General features: G+C 43.3%; 1 protein-coding gene across 2 annotated transcripts in view; it reads right to left on the bottom strand.

The window, feature by feature from the left end:
• Positions 1-804: 804 nt before the first annotated feature.
• ALG10 (ALG10 alpha-1,2-glucosyltransferase) overlaps positions 805-16,396 on the bottom strand; it is a 35,031-nt gene continuing 19,439 nt past the window's right edge. Inside the window, exon 3 of one of the 2 annotated variants that reach the window (XM_066989968.1) lies at positions 805-1,105. In XM_066989968.1, coding sequence (XP_066846069.1) covers positions 1,010-1,105 — 96 coding nt within the window. In that variant the 3' untranslated portion in view covers positions 805-1,009. Of the gene's footprint in view, positions 1,106-8,454; positions 9,405-16,396 lie in introns of those variants that run through there. The other variant, XM_048068490.2, reaches the window with a different exon arrangement.

The raw sequence follows: 16,396 nt of genomic DNA on the forward strand, positions 1-16,396 counted from the left end.
GGTCTCTGCAGCATCGGGTGGCGGGGTCCTGGCTGGCAGGGGCCCTCCACGCTCCTGCTGTGGGGTCTGCCCTGCTTGGTGCTCGTGGCTGAGCCCCACGCCCGCTGTGCCTCGCGTGAGGGAGAAGTTGTTTCTCCATCAGGAACTTGGGAAGAGACAACAGAGATTTGGAGCTGGGGCTTTCATGTACTGCATAAATACCATAAGAAGCAAATTAATGGGCAATTTTAGAACGAGGGTGTCAGTTTTCTTATCAAATTGTAGAGGGCCTTCAATTCATCCCCATGTGGAAGGGAAATTGCAGTATTATTAATTTGCAGTAATTAGGGAGGACTCCGGTAAAGCGAAACTTGATGTGCTTTTACTGTAACTGCCAATAAACCAAGAAACGGAGCAGAGAATATGTAGTGGAGGGCGTAGGAACAATGTTGTAGAGCTCTTTGTTAAGCTGGTAACGGCATCCATCACTGGGTTTTATCAACCAGGATATTCCCCAGGGTGTTGCATTATGTTCCAGCCCTCTTAAGAGCTAGTTATTCCTTCAGGAATGACTTTGAAATCTCAAACACTTTCACAATTTTTCTTGCCTAAAATTATTTTTAAAAAGGGCTTCCTTCCTGGAAAAAAAAAAATTCTGTCTCCTGAAAGCTTCACTATTTGTTATGCTCAGGAAAACACAAGTGCTTTCTGATTCATTTTTTCTCTGGGGAACTCAGTTACAGAACTTGATAATGAGAGAAACTTTTTAATCTTTTAATGTAAATAGGATTCTTTTATTAATATAAATAGATGGCAGGTTTTAATGTATATAAATAGATGTGCTCGAGACACCAGCGAATCCTTCAGCAGACATCACTACTGTCAGCTTTACAGGAAGGACAGGCTCTCTGTTAAAGGCAAAACCATATTAGCATTCATGACACACACAGCACTTGCATTTTTAGGTGAGGGGAATGTGTACCATGTCCCAGGTTGTTCCCTAGGCTTGGCAGGGGGATGAAAAAGCCATTCACAGTCTCTGTTTTCTAATTCTTACAAAAACGTTCACAGGTTGCCAGTTTCTCCTCTCACCATCAGAAGAGGTTTCAGACAAGACGTGCCACATCTAAGAGGAGGGAGAAACCAAAAACTGTTTTATGGGTGACACATTTTGGCTGCTCCTTCAGATGTGGGTTGACCCAGAGAATTTGGGTTTACCAGGGACAAATTCCAGCCTCGGCCATGGGCCATGTGCACATATTCAGAGCCCAATGCCCCACTGCAAGTAATGGGTTTGCCATGTTGTAGGACCCCCAGAAGCCCTGGCTCCATTCCCATGTGCCCATCACTGAACAGAGGCCATTGCGTAGATTGGTATTGACAGAGAACTGGCATAAAAACAAGCTGGGAAAGTAACCTCAAACCTCCTTCCAGTGCCATTCCAGACCCAGTGGCCACCTTGTTGGAGGAGCAGGGAAATGTGTGCCCACAAGCAGAAAGTTTTTGGAAAGCTCTGTATATTCACAGTGGTGCTGCGCTGCTGGGTGTTGGTGAGTGATGATACACAGGTTCAAAGAGTATAGAAACATCACTACATGCTCTTGCAGAAAAAGAATTGCTTTTGGGTGGTATTGTGTAAAAAGAGCATGGTAGCAATAACTCTGAGAAGGAAGAAAGCATTAGGGAGCTGACAAAACAGGCTGTAGGGACTCATAACTCAGGGAGCAGAACATACTTTCCATCAGAAGGAAGAGGATTTGTGAAGTGCTGATAGCACTGCTTAGAGACGAGGTGCTGGAGAGAGGCAGTGGCTCCAGATTTTCCTTATTGCTCCAGCTGTTACCGTTTGGGCACCAGCAATAAAAAGAACAAAATTAATAGTGCAAAATGCTGTAAAATAGATCATCCAGATTCTGAATATTCTGAAATGGAAAACGTTGAAGGAGGAACAGTTTCTCGTCATTAGAAAGTTTGCTAACCCAGAGGCACTAGGAATGAACGATCTTGTAAAAAGAATGGCCACATCTTTGAAGTTACATGAACACAGTGGATAAGAGATTCGACCAGAAAAGATCATCATGCATGATAGTAAGGAAAAATATTTCTTGTAAGCCAACAACTTACTGTTTCTGTGGATAACTGACCAGCTTGCCAGTGACCACCAGGTGCTGAAAGCTGACCTGCAAGCAGCCAACAGCCCAAACATCAGGCAGACCAGGCTGCAGGTCATGAAGCCTCCACACATGAGGCTGGAGCCTCAAGACTTGATCAACACACCTCCTTCAGGCAGGCACTTCTTTTGTGTAATTTCAACAATACAGAAAGAAAATTAAGATCATTACTTAGGGTGAAATATCTGACAAAATACTCTGAGAAGACTTAGTCTTTTCATATACACGTGGAAAAAAGTCATCCATCGAAATCTTGTTTAGATGTTGTGTGCTTTGAAGGCATCAACAGTTAGCATGGATCTTATTCACATCCTAGATAAACTGGGAGACTGCATGCTTTGTTCAATTCCCGAAGGAACAGGCAATGTCCTTTTCTTCTTACAGTTAAAATGAGCCTCACTACACGACGTTCTCCTGCCTGGAAAGATTCACTCCTACCTCAACTAGTCTTATCTGGGGAAACATTAATGGAAAAGTGAAAAAAGATTTTCTGCATCATGTGAATGGAACTATCCATCAGTCTGCGCTCACTGAATCACAGGAAGATAACTGAGCTTCTACCACGTGAAGGAGAACAGCCTAGTGTGGACTTACTGTATTTAAACTCCAAACTAAATTCCCACGGGATTAGGTTTAATCTTCTCAGAGACCTTGGAGACCTGCTTGCAGTTAGGTCCCCTTACCAAAAATTCCTGCACCCAAGGAGACATTGCAAATCAGTCATTGGAGATGGTAGCAATGCAAGAGTTCCCAAAACACTCTGGGGGTTGAGAGGGAGTTGGCCAGCCTAAACCAACCCAGTGCTTGACTGCTGTTGTCCAGGCTCCCACTCCTTGCACCAGCCATGTCCTTCCTCCTTCTCCTCTGCACTGACATTTGCATGGCTAGAGATGAACCCCACCAAAAACCTGCTAGATCTGAGAGGCAGATGAGCCCCGTGCACCAGCTCAACTGCCTGAGCAAGGGAAGGGCAACACTTCTAGGGCCAAGGTGTGGGACAACAAAAGGAGGACACTGTAGCCTTGTCCAAGAGCTATCAAATAGATGATGAAGGAGCATCATCATCATCGTAACTGTGCTGTAGAGCTACACAAGGTTGCTTACGAGGCCCTTCGTGCATTAGCATGAAAAGCATGACTTCAGTGGCAATGGGATAATTATGCTGCCAAGTGTCCTATCACCGCTTGCTGGAAGAAGTGTTTAAGTATTTCAGCAATGTTTGTGACAACATCTGCCAGGCACAATTCAACTCAATCCCCTTTAATGATTCATTTTCATGAATTGTACATCTATTTTAAGTGCACTGCAGTTACTTCAGAGAGAATAGTAATGAAAACTTAACGTTTTGGGTTTCTTACACTGACATGGTAATCATAAGATGCAGACCATTGCAGTCACCCAGGCTAAGTGCCTTACCAGAGCACTAATATGCTTTCTTGGAAAATGATCCAGATTATTTATGGCATAATTAAGGGAAGAATACATATTTGTAATTCTTCATTTGCAGGAAGGATCTCTTTTTGATTAGTAAATATGTAAAGCTTAAGTGCTATTATGTAAAAATACATCAGGCAAACGGTGTCATCATTAAGCATGCAATTACAAATCTGTAATTATAGAAAAATCTATGTAGGCGAAGTTCAGAGATACAGACATCTTCAGAAAAAAAACTTGTCATTGCTGAGGGGAACAAACAGTTGAATTGGGTACCAAGCGCTGCATGCCCATCAGGAACTGGGGATGGCACGGGGCACACCAGTGTGGTTCACCTCCCCGTGACAGCCACCCTCTCCTCTGATCTTCTTGGTCGAAACTGGCTGTGAAGTGGGTCTAAAACAGAAGGGGAAAGAGGACGTGTCTGCTTGCAGAGTTTGCCTTGCAGATTGTGTAGTGATTTACGTCCTGCACTGGGAAAACAAAATTGGTGAGAACTGCATCTTCTCCAGGCAGGTCACATTTCAGAGCAACTCTGCCCTCTTTCTAGAGCCATAACTCATCACAAGACATACAAAACAGTAGAAAAACAAGCTCTGGCTGTTTCATTTAAATTCTCAGGGTCGCATTTTTTCCTTTCTAAGGTCGGTGTTGAAGGTGAGCTGCAGAGCGTGGGACAGGCAGTTGGGATAGAAATGTCAGGTGCCAGACCGTCCATCACTGTACTACACTGAAATGCTTCTCCTCCCCATTTTGCTGCATATTGTTTGGTACTTTTTTAGTGTATGCTACTAGTATAGCTGTATAATAACCTGCTTAAGCCATTTTGACCTGAAAATTGGACTTCAGACACTTTTTAAAAAATAACCTTTAAATGCCGAAACCTAGACATAAGAGGATTCCCAAATGAAAGGCACTGGCTGCTCTTCCAAGCCTTCCAGAGGTTTCTGATACTCCTTTTTAACATTTTGTCCATCCAATCCTGCTATTCACAAGGAAGCAGGGATGAAAACCATAAGTAAAGCCCACGGTGCGTGATCTGCATTTTTAGCTGGACGCTCTGACACAAAGGATCATCCCAACTTCTCTGGATAATATCGCAGAGCGCCGTGCGTGTGACTAGTGGTAACAAATGTGCACACTCCCCTCATTTCGTAGAGCACACAATTTATGTGGGTGTTCATGCAGCACTGTGAAGGATCAGTTTCTATGCAAACTTTGTCAGCTTATAACGGGGCTTCTCCAATTAGTGTAGGTAGTGAATATTTGTTCTTGTGGCGCAAGTGTTCAGTCCAGATATAAACCTTTCAAGGAACTATTGAGAATAAATTCTCATTTACTATCTGCTTTCCAAGGCTTCTCTAGCAGAGCTGCTCTGATTCCTGCAGGTTCTGAAGAATATAGCCCAATAAAACTAAAAAAAAAACACTGCAGAAATGTCACTCTGAGGGAAAGGTCTGAAGCATGGCTGAGGATGCGTGGTCCCAGCAATGAGCACTCAGAGATGTTCATTTGTAGGCCAGCTTCTTGTAACACCTTGCCCGTTGCTTTTATACACATAATATAAGATGCTTCCCAAGCAATGGGCATTAGACCAAATGTCCAATAAATATTTAAATTGGTGTCAAGCAACCTCTCCAAAGAGCTGGCTGGAGAAGCAGCCGCTGTGGAAGCAGATGCAGCAGCCCAACCAAGAGGAGCTGCAGAGCAGAGGACAGCCAGGGGAGCCACAGGCTTGATCAGCATCAGACCTCCCCCAGCAGAGGCTGCAAATGAACTGCAATAAATTTCTGTCACCTTCCCGTGTCTCTCCCCAAGGAGAAATTTGTAGCACTGCAGCTTGCATGGAGTAACAGAATCGCAGAATCACAGCAAGGTGAGGCGGGCAGGGCGCTCTGGAGGCCAGCTGCTCCAACCCCTGCCCAAGCAGGGACACCCAGAGCAGGCTGCCCAGGACCATGTCCTGAAGATTTCCAAGGAGGAGACCCCACAGCCTCTCTGGGCAGCCTGTGCCATACTCGGTCACCTGCACAGCACAGAAGTGCTCCTGGTGTTCAGATGGAGCCTCCTGTGTTCCACGTTGTGCCCACCACCTCTTGTCCTGGCACTGGGCACCACTGAAATGAGGCTGGCTCTGACTTCATCCCATCCTCCGTTCAAGTATTTACATACATTGATGAGATGTCCCCTTAGCCTTGTCTTTTCCAGACTAAAAAGCACCAACTCTCTCAGCCTTTTCTCATCAGAAAGATACCTCAGTCCCTTCATCACCTTTGCGGCCCTACGTTGGACTCTTTCCAGCATGTCCATGTCACTGGTACTGGGTTTTCTGTCTTTTACTGAGGTGTTTCTCTTGTACTGGACATGTTTCTGCACATCCATGCTAGTAAGGCTTTCACCCATGTCACCCGTTCCTCTGCCAGCCAAAATATGCATCATCCACCATGCGCAAGTGCACGATAAAGTGCTCCCAGCAGAGGGGAGCTGCTGGTGCACAGCATGAGGCCCAGTGGTCCCAGCTCCATTCTGCAACTCCCCGGTGTCTTGCTGGAGCTGGGGATGAGCATTACTTCATCATCTGAAATGCCAAGCAAATACGCTTTAATTTGATTCAGTGCTGATCATAATATTGATTAAAGCTGGAAGATAGCCTGTGCTTTTCTGTGCATGCAGGCAAGACATACTTGAATGAGGAGGAGCCATTTACAGCTACCCAAGGGAGAATAATTCTAGCTATAAATTATGTTTGCCAAAACACGTTTCCTAGCATTATAGACAGAGGGTATAAATTAATATCATGATTACCTTTTTTAAATCTGATAAGTTATCCAGGGCTTGCAGTGTGGATTCCTTTATGCTCAGTCTGTGCAAATGAGCTGAAAGATATATAGCCTTTGCCCAAGTCCTTAGAGCTGAGCAAAGTCCCTGAAGTCTAGTCCCAGTATATGCCTTTAGCAGGTGGGTTTTGGGTTTTTTTTCAATATTTTTTCATTCTAGGGCTATATTTAGGAGTATGTAAGAAACAGAGCTGAATTTTCTTGCTCTCATTTTAAGTGAGAACAAATCTGGTGAAGCTGCTACTGATGTATGTTGATACAAGGCTCTGGAAATGATGGGCGGATGAGAAGAGATGGGCTTCTCCCACATAATTAACAAGCAAAACAAACACATTCTCAGTGCCGATCTTATGGGAACAACAAATTTCCTCTGACATTGCAGCTATAAATTCTGAAGTTTTTTCATCAGAAGTTTAAGGAAACTGATAAAAGTTTAAGTTGATTATGCCCTACCAGATGGTTAAAAACTCTGGGTGCAGGAACACTGTATATTAAAGGTTATGCATCCTTCCGAGGGAGAAATAAGGTCAGAGTTGAAGTTATCAGTCACCACTTACCTGTTTTATCAGCTAGCAGCCAGACTTGGACTTTAGCAACACTGGGACTGATCCTGACAAGCTCAATTTGAGTTTAGGTAAGCTAATATTATGGGAGGTAATGTGAGTACCAAATCAGTCTCAGAATGCAGGTCCTTCTGGGTGCATTCAACCTGGCTGTCAAAAGTCTGGGGCTGGGAAGAGAGGGGATTGTCAATGACATTTACAGGCATGAGGTGGGCTTCATCTCACCCCATTCAAGCTTCAGAAGCTGTGAGGACACATCTGTATTGCTAAATGAAAGTAGGTCTGGTTACTGGCTCTGAAGCCAGGTGATTGTCTCAATTCATTTGCATGGGGACAGGTCCTTCTGGGGCCACGTCGGTTCCACAGGACCCCAAGACTTGAATCTCTGCTGGACTCAGTGTTATGCACCTGTAGACCTAAAATGTCATTATTCTTGTGTGTGTGTTCTTTTTCAGTTCAAAGGCTCTGAAAAGACATGAGGGCTGTGCTGCTGCCTGCCGTGCTTGTGCTGTTACATCCCAGCGGTATCAATGCATGTTGTGTGCTCTGGGGGTGCTGTGAGACATATGCAGGGTACTTGAGGTCACAAATTCTGCACAGATAGCACTGGAGAACAGAGGAAGGTAGAGGGAGTCAGACCTGGTGCTTTTCCTGGAGGGAATTATCCAGCAACCACGTCCGTGTTGTCCAGGAAAGGGATGGCAGGGATGGCCCAAGGCAGAGCCAGAGCATGAGCCAGCAGGTTAAGGAACATTCTTAATAGTTTTTAACATCTGTGATTCCTTTTAGAGTTGTAAAATAATTAAATATATGTATGTAAAGATACATGTTTGTACTTATATGTATCTATATATATATATGCACACATATGTACTGTGGTTGTTATCCTAGGTAAGTAGGTATCTAAGTAAGCACTGATAAAACATATTGTAGGATACCCAACTGGCAAGCATGGGATCTACCAAAATATCTGGAAGTCTTCCAGATTATGCTAGTTTATACAACAGAAAAAGCAGCTCCATACATTCAAAGAAAAAACAGATTTTCTTACTATTTTTTGAGCACTGAGAGTGTGCTCATCTCTGAAAACCGTATCTCCAAGGTCAACTGCATGAAGTTCAACAAGGCCAAGTGCCGGGTCCTGCACCTGGGCTGCAACAACCCCAAGCAGAGCTACAGGCTGGGAGCATCTTACCTGTGAAGGACTGTAATCAGATCCTGATCTGCTATATAAGAATTGAGTCACAGGGCTAAGTAGTAGTTAGACATCACCCTTAAAATGTATTATTATTATTATTTTAATATAAAGACTGCTATGCATCATTATTTCTTGCTTTCTGTGTTTATTGTTTGATATTCACCTCTTCTTCACAGCTTGTTTCTCTGACGCAATATTTTTGAACAGTAAATAACACTTCAAAATGTGTGCACATTTCTGAAATAAAATAAGAAAATGGTGTATTTGAACAGATTTCATTTTGCTTTAAATTTGCAGAATCTTTCAACATGGTCTTTTTCCAGGTCAGCCTGGGGTACGCCTTCTGTTCATTTTGGTTTATTAATTAGTCTCCTATGTTCTTCTGGAAATCAGGATACACAGTTGTCTGATTTTTGATGTAAGACAAAGCCTGAAAAAAAAAATCTGATATTTCCTTAGTTCGTTTCTCTTCATTTAAATTAAATGTAATTTAAATAGCATCTGAAATAAAGGTATGCAACTGGCTGGGTGTAGGTCGTGATTCATATGCCTTTCATAAACAGCAGGGAAATAATAGCTATTCTGCTATTGCATATATTTTTGGCTTCAAAAACCCATCTACCATGTCAGTTAATAGTCACTATTTGAGCCAAAAATAACTGTCACTTTTTCATTTTTAATTACTGCATCTGTTATCCTATTTAATCTTGGCATAATAACACGATAGGACATTGCCAAAAATAACGCCACAAATTATTTCCAGGCTCACGAAGAAACCACCGGTGGATTTGCATAGCAAGAAGGCAGACCCACAGGAAGGGGTTGCAGTGGTGAAAAATGCTTTTTCGGGTGCACAAATGTTCCTAGCGAACAACCAGGTGCTTCTCTAAGTGAACATGCCTTGGTGGCATCTCTGTTTTGTGGCAGTCACCAGGGCTGCTCTGGTCCACGAGGGGAGGTGGGGTGGGAGGTGATGATGTGCCCGGGCAGCACGTGGTAGTAGAGCCACGGTGCTGGCTCCCTCCACTAACTAAAGTCATTAATGACACCCATGGGATCGCCCAGTCCTTTCCAGGCTCTCCAGCAGGAAAAGGTTCAATTTTTGGAAAGGGTTGTGCAAAATGTCCGTTTAGATCATGCTGCGTTGAGTGGATGTGGAGATGGGCTGGAAAGACAGGGGGAAGCAGGCGCTGCTGAGAGTCCAGCCTGGCCCCTGGTCGAGCTGGTGGGGAAAACAAATGGAATAATTTTAGCATAGGGCTAGGGTGGAGAGAGAATTCATAATCAAAAGGTGCAGTTAAGTGGGCTCCTCTGATTTCTCTGCAAAACTGCTGTTGATGTTCTTTCTATTCAAGGAAAGTTTAGGAAACCTTCTCTTTTGGTTTCCAGCATATGAAGATGCAGCAGTGTACGTGTGAAGTGCAGTGGCTGTCTTCCCTGGCAAACTGAAATGTATTTTGACAAAGCAACTAGCAAGAGCACTGTAAAATTTTCTAAGTATGGTTTAGGTTATCAGTAGTTGGTGGGTCCTGCTTGGATTATTATGTCATTTTAAATGAAAATATTCATAGAATAATTTATGACACTTACGTTTTGTTTTCATCTGCCTTGGGGGTTTTGGAAGTTAATAAAATCAACCTGCATATCTCAGTAATTTTGTTTACAGAAAGCTAGTCTGTAAATTCAGATTTCTTGCTTAATATTGTAAGATTACTGTCTTCAATTGCTCAATTAGCCATTCTAAGCATTTTCTTTTTGCTGGAAACTTCAAATAAGTTAACAGATTTATCTGCACATATCAAATATATAAGATAAAGTGTATACTTTCCCTCCTTTTAGGATAATAATGTCTGTGGGGAATGCTGGAAGCTGTTTTTTAAGATGTAGCAGAGCAGAAGCAGTGAGAGGGGAGAAAGCAAAGCATTGAGAACACAGAAAGAGAGACTGAGCTTTATTCAAATAATTGGCTCCCGGTGGCAAAAAAAAATGGCAAAAAAAAATCAGAACTGCCTTGCTGACAATTTAGAGGTAAAAGCTTTTGAGAGAGCTGTGCCTTCGTTTAATCTCGATGTCAGTCCCTGCGTGCTGAAGCCAGCTGAATTACACGGCCATATCCTTCACACGAGCAGCACAGCTGTACCTTCTGCTGAGTAGTGAACTGTAACAGGTTGATGTTGCATTTGAATGGGCTGCTCTAAGGTGGCAACATCACAAGAAAATAAAACATTCGCTAGCAACCAAAACTAGTAGGTCTGACCCAATTGTGCTTTTATAAATATTCTCCAAAAATTCTGGGCTTGATTTACAGTGATTTGAAAGCTGCGTTTTCTATTCATCAAATGAAATTATCAGAAGGAAACTACTTCAGATAAATACATCACTTGAAATGCTGATGAGTGCATTTCTGGCATTTAGGGAGCATTTCAATCAGCAATAGCAACATACCCCTTTTGGGTATATTACAGGACAGATTACGAAACTCCTCTAGCATGCCATACCAAGAAGATAACTAATATAAACTGGATCATCTTTGAGGGTGCCAGCGATAATATTATGGACTGGAGATTACCCACGAGAAACATATTCAGTAAATGCTAGAAAGTGTGCTTGTTTCATGAAAGAGAACATCTTAGGAAAAAAAAAAAAAGAGGATGTATTATGGAGACAAGATGAAAATGATGATTTTTTAAGCTAAACCGATCGCCTGCTACATTGTACAGTACATGACTGGGAATCCTCCTCATAAATTCATCCATTTTGATCAGACAGTGGTTCCAGACTTTGGAGATCTGTATGTGTTTGACCTCACTTAATGGGATCGCAGTGAGTGTGTCCAAGCACCCACATGTAGAAATGCCATACACATTGTCACTCCCGCTTCCCTGATCTCCCACCTCATCTTCATTCAGAGTTCCATCTTCAACCATCACTGTGTGAATGACACTGCAGTATGGACCTGTGCATACACAAACTTCTCCCAGCTTTCATTTTTAAGATTTTTTTTCACTTACTTCAGGCTTTCAGAAAATCTTACAGAGCATTTCTCAGGTATTGCATCTTGCTCTTAGCAGGAAGGACAAGGTTTGGCTAACCCGAGCAGTGTTGGGGTTAGTTCTGAGAGAAGCTCTGGAGATACTTTGTGCTCACGCAGGTCCTGCCTCAGCCCCAGGAGACGGTTTGCTCTGTCCTCCTGGGGCCAGGAGAGGATCAGCCTTTGCAGTGGGGGTCAGTGGGGACTGGGGATTGGTGTCCTTTGTCCTGCTGGCCCTGGGGTCAGCTGCTGCTGTAGAGCTGCTCCATGGACCACATCCTGGCCCTGTTGAGGGCTAGGGTGGTAGGGCAGTTCATTTAGGAAACCAGGAGTTCTCATTTTCTTCCTCAGACAGGGCTGGATACCAGCACCCTAGAGCATTTCTGGGATGGAGGCTGACGGTCCCAGGTTGGGCTGAAATGGGGTCCTGGGCCATGGATGGGGGCAAGGTCCAGGGCAGGTGGGCAGGGACATGAGTGCCCTCAGGGCCCTGCCATAGCCAGAGTCATCGCAGAGTGATAAAAACAGGGCTATAGAAAACATGATCTGCTGCCTCTACCATGGAATAAGCCATACTTGCTCTTACTTCCAGCACATGAGAAATGCAGAGAATTACGGAGCCTTTTGCCGTGATGCTACCTGACTACCTCTGTGATTTTTTTTCTCTAGGCGATCCCTTTTTAAGTTACTACATTTCAATGAGGCATCTTCACAATTCTGTTCTTGCCTAAATCTGCTCTTTGTCGTGTCCCGCTGCTTCCTTTCTTCCTCCTTGGTTGGACTGTCTGATCCATTACCCTAACAGCTCAAACCAGAGGCTCCTTTGTAGCATCTGAGTTGAGAGCATTCCTGCTCACACAGAAAAGTCTTTGCTGGGCTTTATCCATCCCTGGAAGCTGTTATTCTTTTCTTCTTTGCTTGCTTGTCTATTGAAGAAGGATTTTTCATCTGTTGCTTTTCTAGAGCTACATAACAGTTACTAATCCTAATCCATTTCCTACATGGAAAAACGCAGGAAAGTAATAAGACTTTTAAAGATGTTTCTGAAGCCTTTGAGGGGTCATCAGAGGGCCCAGGCAAGTGGGTCCTTCTGCTAAAAGACATTTTTTCAAGATTTTGGCAATGACTCCGTAAGAAGCTAAAATTTAGAAAGTAAAAGCATTAATTAAAACCAGAGAAAGCAGGAGAATCTTGATGTAATGACATCACTAACAAATATTTTCTTGATAACATTTCACATATTTTGTCCAACATGAAATGAAATAAAATAATCTAGAGGAGGTGATTTAAAAAAATACACACACACAAACAAAGAAAAACCAACTAACAGTCTGAGGAATAAGAAAGCAATGATTTTCTTTCTATAAAGCATTAAAGAAATTCTTCTGTACTCAAAAGCTCAAAAGACTCTTAACATGCTAAATTTCTGTTGTAACCTTATCAAGGACCTACAGTATAAATGTTCTGATTACTTATAGGTTGGCATTTATTTTCTGGGAGCAAATTCAAACTTGCTGGGAAACTCCGAACTTATTTTTCATGAATTTGAAAAAAAAAAAATCCCCATATTACAAGGTGCAACAGCACCAGTAAAAATCTATTTACTATTGCTGTTAATAATAAAATACTTGAAATGGTGGTGTTATGAGGTACAGGTTTGGCTAAGCTCTACTACTACTAATACAAAGAGATTTAAATTGGGTTTTAGAAGCAGCCAGACTAGAGGGCCCAAGCCTAGATGACTTCATTCAAGTGCCACGACACGTCTTCCTGGTCATCTGTTCAATACATGTTTTAACAAAAGGATGCTGATAGAGTTTTGGTAGAGGAAAAAGAAATTAAAAGCAATAAAAGGAAAGGAGGCAAGGCAATACAAGACTGCCAATCAAAACATTGATTGTCTGTCCATGCAAGTGTATCAATATGAGTCAACTTTTTGATTTTTCAGGCCAGTGGGTCAAATCAAGTTAAATTATTTCACCTTGTTGCATGTTCCAGAACTGAATCCAAACGTAATTTTAAGATTTCTTGGACAGATCCAGTGGACAGGTTTTCAATTTGTTTTAGCACAAGGCACTTGCTATAAGGCTTATTAAACATTTGCATTCTGTACAAACTTTCCTAAAGCAACTCCTTTGTTCTGTAGAAACATGTTTGTAGTCTCAGAAATAAAGGCCCATCGGTTTGTCTGAAAAGTACTTGCACAACCAACATTCAGACAGTCTTGGCACCAGTCCAGGGGAGGATATGACAACTTGGGAAGTCAGTTTTGAGTCACTTCGTGTCATTAAGAGCCCCATGTGTCCTAACCACCTGTGACTCTTTGGGGAGCAAATTCACTGTAGGGACCAGATTACAGGAACCAAAGTGACCATTTTGTTCTCGGGTATGCCCAGAGGCAGCCAGATATTTGTACGAACGCGCACCACGAGCAGCTGCTCAGGGGAGCACACGGAGTGCAGCACACTCAGGTTTTGCGGGCGCTCGGAGAGCAGGGTGAAACATCTGCCCTGCATCAGAAAGGTGAGGGAGCAGCATCTCCATGTGCTCTGCAAGCTTTCTGCAACTTCAGGGTGCTGTGCTCAGCTCTGAAAATAAATTTTAGACAGATCTGGTAAACTTGAAACCTGTCAGTGACAGATGGCTTTCAGGACTCTCAGGACTCAAAGCCACCAAAGCAGCCTGGTCAAATACAGAGGGATCTGTTTTAAAGCTGTTGTAGTAGGACAAGCTCTTAGGAGGAGAGGATAAGCAAGCACAAAGGGAATATGAAGGGATGGAAGGAGTACGTATTTCTGTCACACAAAGCGTAGTTTATCTCTTACAACAGTCTTCAGTTGTTTGTAATAAGTGATTAAACTGTTAAAAAAGTGATTTCTAAACTGATTGCTCTACAATCCTTCTACTGCTGCATGCACATAATACCAAGTACCAACGTTAGAAGGAATAAGTTTGTTTCCCCGGTCTTCTCAGTGGAAGAAGATCTTCACTGAATCAGTAACAAATATCCCGTTAGCCTCTTCAGCCTTCCCTTCCCCCTGTTACCTTGAAATATGACGTCCCCCTTCAATTTGTTTTTGGTTTACAGGATGACTTGTAGCCTTTGACTCTAACCAGAAGAGATGCACTTCACTGGAGATCAACGGAAGGCTGGTTTCAGAGGGCTTATTTTAGATTCACGACCACAGGCTTAGCTAAGGCAAAGCAAGAGCAGGAGGTTATAGCCTGCCTTGTGGTGGGCATCTCACCCAGGCTGCTCAGCTGAGCGTGGAGGTCAGGCTACGTGTACCACCGCTGGCATGAAGGCAGCCAGAAAATTGCAGATGGTCACCGTGACCCAGACAGACTGGCTTAAAAATGACATATCCACGTACTCGAACATGCATTCCCAAGGTCTGGAATTTGCTGTAGGCCACTTAGATATGGCTGACCGGGTTCCTGGCCAGAGATGATCTCATTTCTCAGGTTTGCAGAAGGGGGACTCATTCCCAAATGCAGGCTGTCCCACAGGATCTGTTTATCTCCCCTTTTCCATCCAAATCCTGCAGCAAAACACCACCCATAACCTTTGTAATAATCCAGAAGCACAGTCACTGACTTGAGTGTCCTGAACACCCCGAGGAGGGGCTGCTCTTTCACCGGTGACCATGCTGGAGCCCACCAAGACCAGCTTTCCGTCTCCTTCCATGGTTTGGGAGCCTCAGGACAGACAGCACAGAGCCCCTCTTAGCTGTGCTCTACACTCACACAAGGTGTTAACTCATTTTCCTAAATGAGGGATATGTGGGTGTTCATTCTGACCTATTTCTCCTGTCAGTTTACTGTCTGTCACCATATTTTCAAGGCAGCGCCTGGGGTCGTGGCTGTGTTATCCCTGCTTGAGCCGACGGAGAACGCGAGGCAGCCTTTGGAAATGCAGCAGCTCAAGCGCCAACATCAACACAGACTGATTTCATTAGTCTGCATAAGCTGTCTGATGCTATTTAAAGCTCGCTTCGGCAAGACCTATGGACAACGGGCATGCTGGTGAAGGGAGGTTATTTAAAAATACTCTGCCTTTTTTTCACCTGGCAGCATACCCTGCCTCGCCACCCAAGGAAAGCTCCTGCATCGCTCCCCAGCATGGAACGAGGTGCCTGTCCCCATGGGGCAATGCCAACGCCATCCTCATAGTGCTCAGATGAAGGCCAGGAGGGTCCCCGAGTCCTGGCAGAGCCTTTTGGCACATCCCCCCATGTCCCAGGGGGCAGACTATGCTTTTTTCCTTCCCACTCCAACCCTCGCAGGGAGCACCGCTGGGGAGATGGGTCGCACCTCCTGCAGCCTGAGGGGCAACCGGGATGCTCAGCAGCTGAATTCTCGTTAGCAATGTACTAAAAGGAAAGGCAAACCCCCCTCTCCATCCTTATGGCCAAGATTAGGAAACTGAAATACAAATTTCAGGTCTCTCTGGTACAGCTTTCCACCTTACTCATGCATCTTCCTCAAAGCCGAGTCTATTTTTCTCCACTTCATGCTGTTAAAAATAGCTGTGAGAATGTGGCTTTTAAGTGCTATAGAGATGATGACACGATACAATACAGGGCACTTTTTTCACTGTTTTGTAGATGATTAAAATAGAAGATCCAAAGTGCTACTTACTATAATTTTAATCTCCTACACAAAGACTATTTATCCCTCCTCCCCCAAAGTAAATTGCAGGCTTCGTTACTAAAATAGTGAATCAATTTGTAGACGTACCCGAGTCATTGATAACTTTGCAATCTTCTAACCCAGCTAGTATTATTTAGGGTATATTTTGGCTTCCAATTACCAGACAGAATTTATACATGAGTTCATATTTCTTGCAAGTCTTCACTATTTTATATCAAGAACAGAATTATCCAAGCCCTCCTTTGGGATCCTGATGCTACAGGCAAATTCTTCATTATTTTGGGGAAGGTGTGCTTTGTAGAAAAAGAATACCCCATCAAAGTTTTAGCATACATTATAGTAAGGAGAAGTTACAGTTTTAAAGGAGAAATAAAAATGAAAATCCAATTATTTTTTAATTACAGAATATGGAGTTTCTCTTTGCACTGTGATTGGTACTAGATTTATGGGTCAAGTAAGAATTTACAATAAAATGGATAAATTAGAATTAGATACGGTTTGGGCCAGATACAGCAATATCCTGTGAATCC

This window comes from Anser cygnoides, chromosome 1 (assembly GCF_040182565.1).
Source record: "Anser cygnoides isolate HZ-2024a breed goose chromosome 1, Taihu_goose_T2T_genome, whole genome shotgun sequence".
Taxonomy (NCBI): domain Eukaryota; kingdom Metazoa; phylum Chordata; class Aves; order Anseriformes; family Anatidae; genus Anser; species Anser cygnoides.